The sequence below is a fragment of the Malurus melanocephalus genome, unplaced genomic scaffold (genome assembly GCF_030028575.1).
Source record: "Malurus melanocephalus ecotype Western Australia unplaced genomic scaffold, MMel_1.1 scaffold_1049, whole genome shotgun sequence".
Taxonomy (NCBI): domain Eukaryota; kingdom Metazoa; phylum Chordata; class Aves; order Passeriformes; family Maluridae; genus Malurus; species Malurus melanocephalus.
Genome location: NW_026624281.1, coordinates 77,188 through 91,108, shown reverse-complemented (window position 1 = coordinate 91,108; position 13,921 = coordinate 77,188). Strand labels below are relative to the sequence as shown.

At 35.2% G+C, this 13,921-nt stretch overlaps 1 protein-coding gene across 1 annotated transcript in view; it reads right to left on the bottom strand.

The window, feature by feature from the left end:
• LOC130586061 (SH3 domain-containing kinase-binding protein 1-like) overlaps positions 1-13,921 on the bottom strand; it is a gene marked incomplete at its 5' end in the record, with an annotated part of 93,635 nt that overhangs the window by 14,804 nt on the left and 64,910 nt on the right. Inside the window, 2 exons of the mRNA XM_057386771.1 lie at positions 1,488-1,589; positions 13,643-13,737. Coding sequence (XP_057242754.1) covers positions 1,488-1,589; positions 13,643-13,737 — 197 coding nt within the window. The remainder of the gene's footprint in view (positions 1-1,487; positions 1,590-13,642; positions 13,738-13,921) is intronic.

The following is a 13,921-nucleotide window of genomic DNA, read 5'->3' as shown; positions in this document are numbered from 1 at the left end:
AGACAGATCAGAAATTTCCAACAGAAAGGAAACCAGGACTGTTTGGACAAGAAGAGAACAGAACTACAGCACAGGGACAAAGAGTAAGAGGGAAAAGGAAAAAAAAAAAAGCTGCACCAAGTAATTTGGTGTAGGGACAGCAAGTAAATCCAGATGGTGATTTGGACTCAGGTGGTGAGCTCAGGGGAAATTCTGTAATGGAGAGCACCTGAGAGGTGGAGATTCACTGGGCAGGGAACAGAAAAAGCCTGGAACAAATAGGCATTTTTGGAAAAGAGTCAGCCTTGGAAAACTGGGCACTGAACAAGGAGATGGGAAGAGATCCCAAACTTTTGTTGAACAATACTTTCAGATCATGGGATGGAATCCAAGGTTTCTGGATCACATCAGAAAATACCTGATGAAATCATTGGGAAAATATTTATCTCCTTCCCTTTTAGCACTGATTAAAGCAAAGACAGATGGTCTATAGTCCTACCAGTTACTTACTCAAGTGGCCAGATCTGTGGCATTCCAAAAAATTAATAAAATTTTATTCTCCACAGTTAGAGCAAACCCAGCTGCAATTTTCAAGTGTCTGAATATCTAATTTACTCTACAAGTTATATTCAATTGTGCTCTAAAAAACACTCTAAAGATACATAATTGCAAAGCTCAAAAAGATTGAATAATCACAAAAAATTGATACCAGTAAAGGTTGTTTTTTTTTCTATAACAGGCTCACTCTGTYTTGAGGTTTTTGATTTCTGCCTCTTGTAGAAATCACCTTCTTTTATTATCAGGCCTAAAGCCAGGATATTCACTCTGCTGTGGAATTGCCTTTTCATCTGCMACAGTTTTTGCTGCTCTTCTACTTTCCTTTTCAATAATTATCATGTTAGCCTCTGTGAATTGTTTAATAGCAGCTTTATTAAGCTTTCCAAGTTATTTAATTTTTGCCTTCGGCATACAATTTTATTGCCAAGGAGTGAAGCTGGGTGTCAGTAAGTTTTGGTTTTATCACAGAAGGCTYAAACTGTCACTGTGAAATACTCATCAAAAGCCTGATTGCAAGCTTGGAATATCCCACTGATGACTCAAAAGATTCCTAAAATGGAACAGACTTTGGGGAGAAGCAATCCATGACTTTATTCCAGAAAAACATAAGATTTCTAAATATCGTCCAGCAAATAACAATGCCATCTTTTAAAAAAAAAAGAAAATAATAAAAATAAGGTGCTGAAAAAAACTTCTGCATAGGTTTTATACCTTCTTTTTTTAGACATTCTGAGAGGTGGTGAGACTGGATGGGCAAATCAAACCCTCCAAGGAAACTCCATAATATGACTTTGAGTGTCTTGCATTGTTTTCATGGATGCTTTCTAACCCAGAACTTTTTTTTTCCTTTATGTTTGTATGTTAGAAGTAAAATTTTGTCAAGATCACCTTCTTTCAAATCAACTATCATTCTGTATTTTTAAATGAAAATGRAAATATATATTACTTACCTCTTTTTCAAAATCTGAAGGAAGCAGCTTGACAAAGTTATCTGGAAACACACCTCGTCTGCCATTGAGTTCTCCTTCCCACCAACCCACATCAATGCAATCCTACAAAACAATAAAACAAAATAAAAACCAAAATGCTCATGCTTTGAACAGCTTTGAGAGCTGAAGTGCTCTTTTGCATAATGTTTGCTARAATATGACAATTTGCTGGAGTGCCAGGTTAACAGGGGAATCTCTCAGATAAAAACTTCAGTATCTCCCCTGCATTTCATTATCATACAGAGCAGCAAGGAAAGAACAATAAACATTTTGAAAGAGCTCAAGACCTTGTCTGTGTCTAAAGCCAAGTGCCACTTTGCCATTTGATCTATTAAACAAATCAGCATGTTGAGAATGCATGACCCTGTGCCTCTCTGACTTCATTCTGCACAAACACAGTAACTTAATTAAACATCATATGTCCAGGAGATTAAAAACTCCCTTATTTCCCATACTTTCAAAAAAAGCTTGACACATTAGAATTATTAAATTCCACCACACTCCAATTAAGAAGGCATTATACACCTGATTAATAGCAGGCATCAAGTTCTGTTTCTGCAGCATTTCTGAGTAGAACAATGCATAGTGTGTAGCATGTTTTTTGTAGCAAAACAATATTTTCATAGCAAAACAATTATTAATAAGCAAATAAGTAACATCGATGAGTCTAAATGATAAAAAAAAAATAGTCCAGTTATTTTGGTTACAAAAGCTACAACGTTTTAGAGAAGGTTGAAATTGTTCCTTAAATCCTCAGTGCTCCATATTCACTTTTTTTTTTTGGTGTGTGTGAGTTTGCTACAGAGAACACTTCCTRTTGAGATTTTCCACATTCTTTTTTTCCTGAAAGCTGAAGCTGAAACAGCTCAGCTGTTTTCCAAAACACAATCACAGGAAAGTCACTCATTGTTCTGCTCACTCTGAAAACCACTTCAGCCAATTTTTGCAGTTGGCTCAACAAGAGGCTGCCCAACCTTTCCTGATTTCCATAAAATCATTTGTTTTAGCTGCTAAATGGATGGCAGAATAATGCAGGTTAACTTAGTGAGGTGTACTTAATACCAGTCCTAAAAACATTGTTCACAATGACTGTGCTTGTTGATAGTTTTCTGTAAAGTACAACATATAAACACTGGATGATATTTGAGAGAAAACAGACTAGCATTAAATCAGATGATTAATTTTATGCTTTGGGGGTGTTTTTTTAGTTATTTTCTTGTTCTAGACTCTTTATTTAGCTTATTTAGTCCACCTGGTCTCCTGAGTATGTGCTACATGAGCTRAACAGCCTGCTTTCTTCCATCATGTGTTTGGGTGCATTTGGTTTTCTCTCCCCTCTAATCTCAGTATCTTCCCCTGATGTAATGCAGGCACTAAACAATCTTCCTTTTTCTTTTTTTTTAAATTTTTTTTTTAATTTTCTTTTTTTTTCTCATGCCTTCTCTGTGCTTTTCTTCTCCATTCTCCCTTCTCTTTAGCAGGGTGGCCTCTGTTAAAGGGGACATTTTCTGGCAGTTATTCAGGAGGTATTTTATACTCTGATAGACTTTGTTAAGGTTCTTGACCAGCTGATGTTTTGAAAACACTCTCAGAGCAGATGCAGGGCTGCCAAGGGCTCCATGAAGGACCAAGACAATTATCAACCATGCCTGGCACCCACAGGACTGTGCAGGGTGCTCCTCATTCCTGGTGGGTGCAGATTTCCCATTTGGCTCCATCCACTTTTACAGCCCAACAATCACTGCACCCCACTGCTCCATCACATGCTGTGTTTTAAAATGCACTCCATCCCTATTGGATGCTGCTCATCTGAAATTGTCTTAACATTTATGACCCAATTTGGATGTTGGAAAAAGTTAAGAATAATTCGAGCAGCCAGAGATGAAAAGCTTGTGCTTCARCTGATTGCAGAGCTTAGTGCTAGCTAATAATCCTGACTGAACAGCACAAGACATCACATATCTTAATTTAAGTCAGTTTTTTTTTTTATATTCTCAGGAAACACAAATATTACTCCTACTTCTTTACTTTATTAACTCATGCAAATATTTTCTTCCATTTTTTTTTTTAAATTTGTTTCCATGAAGCTGCTGTTTATATCACACATTCATTAATCCTGAACAGGTTTGCTTTTTTTTTYCCTCTCCATCCAATCACCACAGTGCATTTTCACACAGTAAGTAAATCTCTTTAGGCAGTTTCTCTTTAATTTTCTCATTTATTTCACTTGCAAGAGGAAGGYTTATGTGTCACTGAGAAAAAAAAAAATGAAGATATTTCAGAAGTTCAAAGCTACTGATGAGATCTGGCAAAGGATCTTGGTGGTGGTGCCCCAAAGACAGAGGGGTTTTTATTTCATATAAAGCTCTCTCAAAAAAACAATTTGGTTTTTAGAGATGGGTTTATTTCTAGCCCACACTGCTATTTTCACTCTAGACCTGAGCCAGATGAAAGGATCATGAATGCAACCAACACTTTTGCTGCAAATGCAAAGCAGCATTTCTGGTTGTGAACRTATTTATAATAAAACTCTACTATTYGGATTCTTTTTCATTATTTTGCCAGTAGTCAATAAAGCATGCAGGATTACAGTAATTTCAATGTCAGATATGCTCTGGTGTGTTTTCTTCCAAACACTATGCATTATTTAACCCTTTTTTTTATGCTTTTTTTTTTTCTTCRAGCCATTTACAGGAGAGTTGGCCAAGTTCATCTCTAACTTACCTTCCAAACTGCCCCTGACGAAGAGGAAGCTTTTTGGCAGTATAAGTAAATGAAATATTTTTTTTTTCTATKCCCCAAGGTCCCAAACTGAGTAATAAGCCATGTATTTATCTCCTCTCCTGTCCATGATTTATCTGCAGCTGTGTAAACTCTTGAAGAAATACATCTTGAAAAGGCCAATCTTCTCATCTGTAAAATTCTCATCTTGTTTTTCTGAGGGATCTGATTGCTGCTCAGTCTGGTCCTCTGAACACAATACTGCTAAAATATGATGCTGTAGTTTAGGAATCAACCCACAACTGCTTGGTTTTTCCACTCTTTGGGTTAAAAGTTTTTGATTCAGAAATGTTTCATCACTCAGATATCATCATTACAGTTGGGATAGAAACCAACACTTAGAACAAGAAAAATCAAGCTCCCAGAAAATATATGTGAGGCTTTTACTGCAGTATCTGTATACTGAGAYACACCATAATGGTGCAGGGTTTGAAAATGTAAAATTTTTCTGGAAATCTCCATCAGAAGACATAGTTCCTTATAAAATATTAATAATAAAAATCAATCCCATCAGGAGAAGGCCACTGGACAGGCTCTCTGGTTTTCAAACCATCATTAAAAACACATCAGATCTTCATTAATACAACCTCAGCATTTCAGGGAAACAACAAAATCACGTTAAATCTGGGTGAAAAGAAAAGATTTTAATAATAGTAAAATGTTTCTTTACAAGTTCTTGCTACATTAAGTCTCATGGTGCTAAAACCAAGCCAGATCACTCTCAAAATCCAATTTTATTTTAAGAGTTAGAAAATAATTTATTTTAGAGTCTTCATAAATTCTCATAAAACTTGGTAAAATACCTGTGAATGAATGAAAGCATCTCTCCAAAAGCTTACATTACACTCACATTGTGCTACCCAGSACTTCTCCAAATGATCAAGGGTTTTTTGTTTGCTATAAGCTCAGTTACTGGGATTCATACAGTAACTGGACACAATTTGTTAAATTCTCTTAAGGGAAATGGCTCTGATTTACAGCATCTGGTCAGTAATCAAGTACTCAGCAGAAATGTGATTTTAAAATCTGTCAATAAGACACAATGATCTCTCAACAACCACCTAACACGAGATAATTTAGATAAAAGAGGTAGTCCAATGGACAATAAACTCATTTTCTGCAGCAGTCCTGGAGAAAATCTGTTTTCCCTTTACATACTTCTTGCARASACACATAGATTATGAAATAYTGAAAGAAAAGCATGAACAGAAMCCTCCCAGTCTGYTCTKWGRCCCCTAACCCTGGGTTTATCCTGCTCAAATCCTTAACCCAGCCCAAGAGCCCCAAATCCTGCATAGAATTGTCCCTTTTCCTGTGGGTTCTCATGTCCAGGACATTCAGAACCTTACACTGGATAATGCCAGAAGCAGTTTTAAACCTTAAGGAGTCAAACCTTAAGGTTTGAGAAAAAACCTTAAGGTTTGAGAAAATTTTTATTTATCTGTAAGTAAGAAATGATCATGTCAACGTTGTATGGGAAGAAACAGGAGAGACAGTCAGAAATTAGACTATCAGCTTCATACTGCTATTATATTAAACTATTCCAGCTCTGCTTACAGCACTATTTCCAGGCTGGGGTTTTTACAGGAAAGCACAAGACACCTCTCYAGAAGACAAAGTCCTTTCAAAAATTGGCCCAAGTTATTGAACCCTGCAAAAAAGAAACAGGCTGAGAATAATGAATGACCTAGCAGAGCTGATGAATTTTTTCCATTAAATCTGTTTCAGGCTAGGTCTAACCTTTCGACTTTACATTCTGTGACTAAACAGTTTAATCAGTAATGAGGCTMAAAAGCTTTGATGAAATATTTGTACAAACAGGAAGAATTAAGKTGCTTATTGAACAAAACAATCTCTTCTGAGGATTCACTTCATTTACAATGTTCAGTCAGCAGAATTATTGTGAAGAAATAAATATGTTCCACATCATAAAACTCTAACACTCCAATACTCAAATTAAAACTAAATTAGACAACATGAACATGAAAGGTGGTGCTAGTAACACACATAATTTATGCCTCTGATAAGCCAAGATTAAATATTTACCTAATTACATCTTCTGTATTTAGAAAGATGATAAAAATCCATAACAAAGCATTTGAAGAATTAATACTATTGCTACTTAGATTGAAGACATTTTAGGACCAGGGTCCTAATTACAATTACTGATTACTTGGCACTCTGTGTGCATTTTTACTTCCCCTTGAAATGGCTTTGCCTACCCTGAAAAGACTGGACTTCAGATAATACCATTAAACCAGCAGGTGARCCCAACATTCAGATTAAAGAAAGGCTAAAGCTAAGCACTGAGTCTAAAGCCCACATTGTGAGCAATAATCACAGTTTTCCAGACATTTCAGCAATATCTTTTCTAAGTAGAAAAAAAAATGATTCTTTCTTTTTTTTATCTCAAAATATGTCACCTTTTTAGATTAGCTTGGCTGAGTTAAACAGAATTACAAACAAAAGGCCTTTGAAATGATGTAAATCTTGAATGATCATTGCATGCATGAGGGATCTGCCTCTTCACCTACAGAGCTTGGCATCAACTTGCATTTGTCAAAATTCAAATTTGGGACTTCCCATGAACAAAAGAATCCCCTTCTTTTGAAAACACTGTCAAAGCACCACGATTGGTGATAACAAGAACGGGAAAAGGGAAATTCAGTGTGTAGTTTTAAAAAATTATATTATAAATATACTAATGAGATCTGCATTCATGTGCTGGCTGTTCCACTCTCCCTGGGATAATCACAGCTTATTTAAGTGCTCAGCTCCAACATTTGGGTTTCAGTGATGTTTCTAAAGATACCAATGAAATAAGCTGCACCTGGTACCATATTGAACATTGTCAGGCTTTGTCTCTACTGCTAATCACAGCTCCAAGAAATGCTACAAGATATGAATAAGTGTTACAAAAAATATTTATATGCTACAAAATATGAACAAGTGTTACAAAAATTATTTATAATTTTCTATACATTATATAAAATTATTATATTTATTTACATAATATAGATTATATTTATATAATTTATTTTTATATAAATTAATATATAATATTTATTATTATTTATAGAATTATTTTTATTTATTATAACATTTAAAAGTCTTGATCAAGGACAAGGTTCAAGCAAGAGGAACCACTCATAGTCTGTTTTTTCCATGACGTACTGAGTATATAAAATAATTTTAGAAAACGAACACATTTATTTGACCATCAGTGTCCCCACAGGTTTTATTTAACCTCTCTATACCACTCATTTGAGGAAACACTCATGTTTTGTGCAGTGACACAAGTCTTACCCCAGCCCTTGCTGCACACATTGGGGGGCTGGTTTTGCAGGATCTTACCCCAGCTGCCATCCCTCACTGCACCATGGCTCCAAACCAGAAAGAACCCAAACCTTCTGATTCCTGTTAGTCCAAACCTACAGAGGAAAGTGTCAGGTCAGGGAACAGTGACCCTACTGCTATGCCAAGCTCTCAGCAAGCTGTAGAGGCAGATCTACACTTCCACCACCTTCCCTGCTCACACCCCTGTGTGTCCTGGGGCTCTCAGATGGGATCCATCCCTTTTAGCCACCACCATCATGTAAAACTGTGACCCTACTGCTATGCCAAGCTTTAGCAAGCTGCAGAACAGACCCAAACTTCCATCACCTTCCCTGCTCACACCTCTGTCTGTCCTGGGACTGTCAGATGTGATGCAAAAGGCGCAGAACCATCCCTTTTGGCCACCACTATAATGTAAAGCTGCACCCTCAGCACGCACAATGTCCAAAATAATTTCTTGTATGGTATCAGCAGTGCTGCTCCAAGTCCTGGGGGAAAATCTGCTGCCAGGGGAAGGAGTGAAGGGTGGGGGACAAAAACACAGAAGGCACACTCTGTACAGTTATTAGGTCTGGCCAATGATGTCTTGAATAATTCATGGAGCCTTTATGGTATTGTTCTTTCTGAGGGAAACACCTATTTATTTCCAGAGGCAAGAAGTGAGTGCATTTATTGTTTACATGCTTCTCTTTAAACACAAAATGTCAGAAAAGCTTTCTTAAAGCTATCCTAAAAGCCATCTTAAAGCTGGGCATTATTTAATGCTTGCTTACAGCATTCCTTTCAGTTTGTGTATGCAAGATTGCTGCAAAAGTTACAACTGCAAAATATCTTATATTAAAACCTCAAAAAGGGGCATCTGCAAGAGCAAATATTAAATGTTAACAAAGTCCACTGTGATACCCTGACAGAAAAACACTTTTTTATTTTATTAAATCAGATCATACTTCCCTACGCATAACCTGATTTTTTTAACAATAATTATAATGGTAAACTGATTTCTAAAAATGAGCTAAAAGCTTGATTTTAGCTGTCAATCAAGGAAAAACAAAATTACCTGACTATCATGAAATACAACCAATGTTTTCCTCTCTTTCATAGTAACAAAGAGACAATCTTAAATTTTATTTTGAAAGAGACAGTCTTAAGCTACCACATTTCTGCTTGAAAAATTTCTGTTTTCTTGTATTTTTAATGACCTCAAATATTCTCATTCTGTTGGAGGTTTTTTTTTTTTTACCCAGAGAGGGCAAAATAGTGAAGATTTCATCTTAATAAAGAAAAATTCGTGAATTAGCTGATATTTGAAGAAAAACCTAAAGTTTTTAATTCCTTTGCATATTTCCAAGGCTGAGGTTTGTTAAATGTGTGCGTGCTGTTTGTAATTAAAAGCGTACAGAAAAATTATAAAAAWTTATAATAAATTAAAAATGATAATAAATAAAAACCCCACAGAAACAATTTCTGGTGACAGGAACTCACCCAATATACAGCATTTTGGACCACAAAACTCACAAACCTCACAATAAATTATTAACAGTAACACCAAAAGCAAATACGAGCTTTGCAAAACCTGACTGMCACTATAGTTATATTTAAATCCATGTTTGTAGCTCTTTTCCCCCCCAACACAGAATTAAGCTCTACAAATTATTGTTATTAAATAACAATAATTATTGTTGTTATTAAATATAAGGATTGTCTTTAAATACCCAGACCAGACAAATGGTTATGTAAGTTTTTCATTAGTGACAGCCATTATTATCCTGTTGTGTCTTTCATGATACCAACGCAGTAACTTTACCAATACTATTTGAATAGTATTATAATATAAATTATATAAATCTTACAAATTCAGAATTAGCAGAATTGCCACTGATATCAGTGCTGTCTGTCCAGTACCAGTCTAATGATAAGTGTTCAGGTGAAGATAACCTTTTATTGCTGCCACCTTTTCAAATCTGCAATCATTTTTAAAGTAGGTAATTTTATTTATCCAGACTATTTTCACTCCCAGAACAAAGTGGTCTTTATTGCCTAGAGCTCAGGTAGATTGATGCACTGCAATGAAATCTTCCACATTCTTGCAAATAAAGCTGCTTTTGAATGAGTGCACAGCTGCCAGTGTGTGCTTGATGCATTTGCTGTAAAATTATTTGGTTATTTCTACTGATTCCTCACACAYTTTCTGTGTGCCATTGAAATTTTCAGCATCCTATGCATTTTGTCATGATCTATCAAAGCCATTAATAAAATTGTAGAAGCTGTGTCTAAGAGGGCTGGAATAAAAAGTCCTGTAAAATTTTCATCATGACAGGTGAAATCATCACATGAATCTTGTGCTGCTTAGAAGAAACTGTATTTATTACAAATACAATCTCCAAAATGAATATTTGAGCATGATAAATTATTTGTTTGCCACTCTCCTTCAGCAGCAAGGTGCAATCATTGCCAGTGTTCTTGCCCATATCCAAATATTTTGAATATTTTGAAGACACTAAAAAAATTACCTGAAGAACACAAATGTTTGACAATACAAAAATAACCTACAGTGTCAATCTCATGGCCTCTTGCCATTCATAATTTTTACTTTATCAACATATCTAATAATCCTTAACATTACAAGTAAAATGACTGTATTTTGCTTTTTATTCTCTTTTTTTTTCCAAAGGTGTCTGTTTCTTAGACTCCTTTTTTGAAAAGCAAAGGAACCAGGTCTATTAATTTATTGTCTTGAAGATGAAGTTTGTACCTTCTGTTACAATTCTGAGCAATATTTTCAGGTCTTTTAAAATATTCTGGAAGGAACTAAAGGACTACCATTTGTCCACTTCTATTTCTACTTATTCAAATAAAATAAATAAATAAATAAATGAAACCTTTGCTAGGTATTCACAACAGTATTTGCTACACTGGGGAAAAGAAGGAAAGAAAAATCTTTTCCAGAAATTTGTGGAGTTTATGCTTTTCTTCAGTCTTTTAGGTAAATCTTAACCTACGAGGAAACAATTAAAATATGTTTGGACTCTATCTCATAGTGTATATTTTCCAAATAATAGGGTTTTGGTTTTTTTTTTTGCTATCCATTTTGCAGAATGTCATCCTTTGCYCTATATCTCCCCAAATACTTATTCTGACTTGGAAATGATCAGCCTCTGCTGMCTCTCTTCAGATATTTTACTATCTTGATTTTATAATCTTGACAAARGGACTTTTATAACTAATTTAACTGAATAAGAGAGAAATCTGCTATGCTCTTATCTCTTTAATCTGTGGGACACTGTTAAAATTGTGATTTTGATTTCTGCATTTATTGATTCTACACATTTTCAAAAAATTAGGTCTTAGCATTTTCAGGTGAATATCAGACTAAGAGYTTCCTCACACACCCACTGTCACACRTGTGCACCTGTAGTACTGTATTACTACAGGYAATAACTCCCTGTAGTAACTTCCCATTCAGCTCATTTGAGCCATCCCCTTTCATCTCAGCACCTATCAAGTGCCATCTCATCTTCACACTTTTAAAATTATTGGAATGTATTCAATTMTTTTGATGAGATTTCTCTCCCAGTCTTGTCCCTCTCTCATTATTTCAGCCACTCCCACACATTCTCACCAATGCTGTTGTTTTCAATTAGATGCAAATTCAGCATGAGTTAAAATTAKGATTCTTCAACACTCCTATGGATCTGAGAGTGGGAAAACAGATCAGTCTAGTGACAGATTTTTTTATGCTGAGAATCTATATAAGTTTTTGGTTTTAGTGATTTCAATAAAATACATTATTTTACGATAATGCATCTGTGGAAGAAGGAAATACTGTGACATCCATCTTAAAAACAACAACCTTCTCTCTCTGGGTCTAGATAATTGGGAAGAACAGATACTATCTAATGCTTTACAACACAGAAAACAAAACAATTTATTASCAATAAATTAAAAGAAACTGGCTAATCTAATAATAGTTTCTGAAGCATTCCATGTTTCTATTTGATGCCTCTTGTCAGCATGGCTCACTAACTGCTCATGTAATTGTGGTGATTTAACTTCAGCAGAAACCACTGCTGGGCAGAAAGGTGAGAGTGGCTTTGTAGCTGCTGACTAAAAGAAAAATGACAACAGACATCTGCTTCAGACAAACTGGACTAAAATAAAATTACTGTATTATSTGGTAGAGCAGGAAGGAGACCCCACTGTTTCCAGAACGCCACAGCAAAAACCCTGACTCCACATCACATGATTTTTATTTTTTTAACTATGTGTTAAAAACAGATAAAAAAAAAGAACCCACTAGTCTGACTGCAAAGCACAAAAGGATCTGCAAAGTGACTGTTTTTTGTTAAGCACCATTGATCATAAAAAAGCATCCACAGAGAAACACCAGGATTTTGTGCACTGACATCCCCTGCTCTCTAGAGACAGGGGTTTATGTAAGTGTTCACAGACCTGACATGACACACACAAAAAAAAGAAGAAAATTAAATAAAATATGTGCAATGGCTTGATRTCACCAGGCTGAAGAGTAGAAGGACAGGGCTAGAGAATAGTGTATGTTTACTGAGAAATTTGTCCCTGCATGGTTGGGAAAACTGATCAGCACAGTCAGATCATCAGCTCAGGTATTAGAAAAGACAAATATCCTTCCACTGTGGGGGCAGAGGGAAGAAGAAAATGGGGAAGAGCAACTGAAATCCCACACTGAAACCTCAGTAATTAAATCATCCTGGGCAATAAAGCATAAAGTGGACAGGAGCAATGTCTGAAAAGCCATTTTCATGATCACAAATACTGTTAAACACTCACATGAGAACATTCGAAATCGAGCTAAACAGCTCCACAAACAAGCTAAACAAAAGTCAATGAGGGTAAGTCATTAAAGGATATTTAATGTACACAATTTGTTTTTACATTTGCAGTTTCTCTTTTTACCAAATGTTTGGTTACTTTTCTTTGGTTACATGCATATTGCTCAGGATAAAAATGTTCTCTAGAATTGAAAATAGTATATGGCAAACACTGCCCCAGATGTACTTCCCAAGATTTTGGGTTTTTTTTTATCCAGTGCCAAATTGTTCAGTCAAGCAACAATTTCTTATGAAACGTATCAATTATAGAATTAATTCCTTTACTTTCATATAARCACAAACAAAAGTTGCACTACTGTRCCTATTGTTATYGTTGATTCATCCTCATGGAAAATCCACAACCTTTTCTAGTTTACAGATTTTTTTACCTCACAAATCAGAAACTTATAAACAAACTAAAGTCTTTAAACAGGAGCAGGAAATTAAGTGCACCTAAACTATAATCTATTCTTTGTAATAGATTCTTCTCAAGGGAGGGAGGCTGTTTAAACCAACTGTTTACTCACCATCTCACTCTGTGCTTTTGGAAGCTTTAGTATRAATCCTGGCACTGGTTTTTCATTTCTAATCTTGAATAATTTAAAGTAATTTTAAAGAAAAAAACACAGATCTAAAATTATTTATTTTGTGTTCTATCATCTTTYTCTGCTTTGCCAGAGTGTTAAGAGTGGCTACATTTTAAGTAAGTGCTTAGTTCATTTAGTTAATTTAGGCACATTATCTCAATCTAACCTAAAAATCTAAATCACAATTCCTACAAGAAAAATAATTCACACATCTAAGAGAGATTTTCAAAGCTGAAATCTTCCACTTTATTCTCTAAGCCATTATGTTTRTTACAGAGATCAATTCACAATTTATGTAGCTCTGCCAGCAGATTCAAATTAAAATTAATTGTATAAATTTGTAGACTCAAGAGTACACATTGGCTGCTCTTTGCTTAATATTCCTTACCAGGGTAAGGCTCTAAAATATGAGAGGAAGGGAGATGGAGGACTCTGTGTAACATTTCACTGTCAAATTGGTTTAGAAACAACATTGTCAAAGGCACAAACACTAATTTTATGGCAATTAAATGATGAAAAATTTGAAAAATGATCACTGCTTATAGGAGAAAAATATTGTTTTTACCTTACTGATAAGTGTGACAACATCACCTTCCCGGATTGTGAGCTCATCGTCGTTCTGTGCTTCGTAGGGAAATATCACTTTGCAGTACTCCTTGTCTGAAACAAAGAGCATCCACTGTGAGAAATTATCACTTTGGAACAACTGCTTACTCAAGGGTGAATCATTTTCATCAAATATTCCACTAGTGTCTCTTTGTGCTGCCTTATTTCCTCGCCATCTTTCTCATTGTATTCCAGCCCTTTATAAACAATATGAAATATTTAAAAAAGTGCACACTGC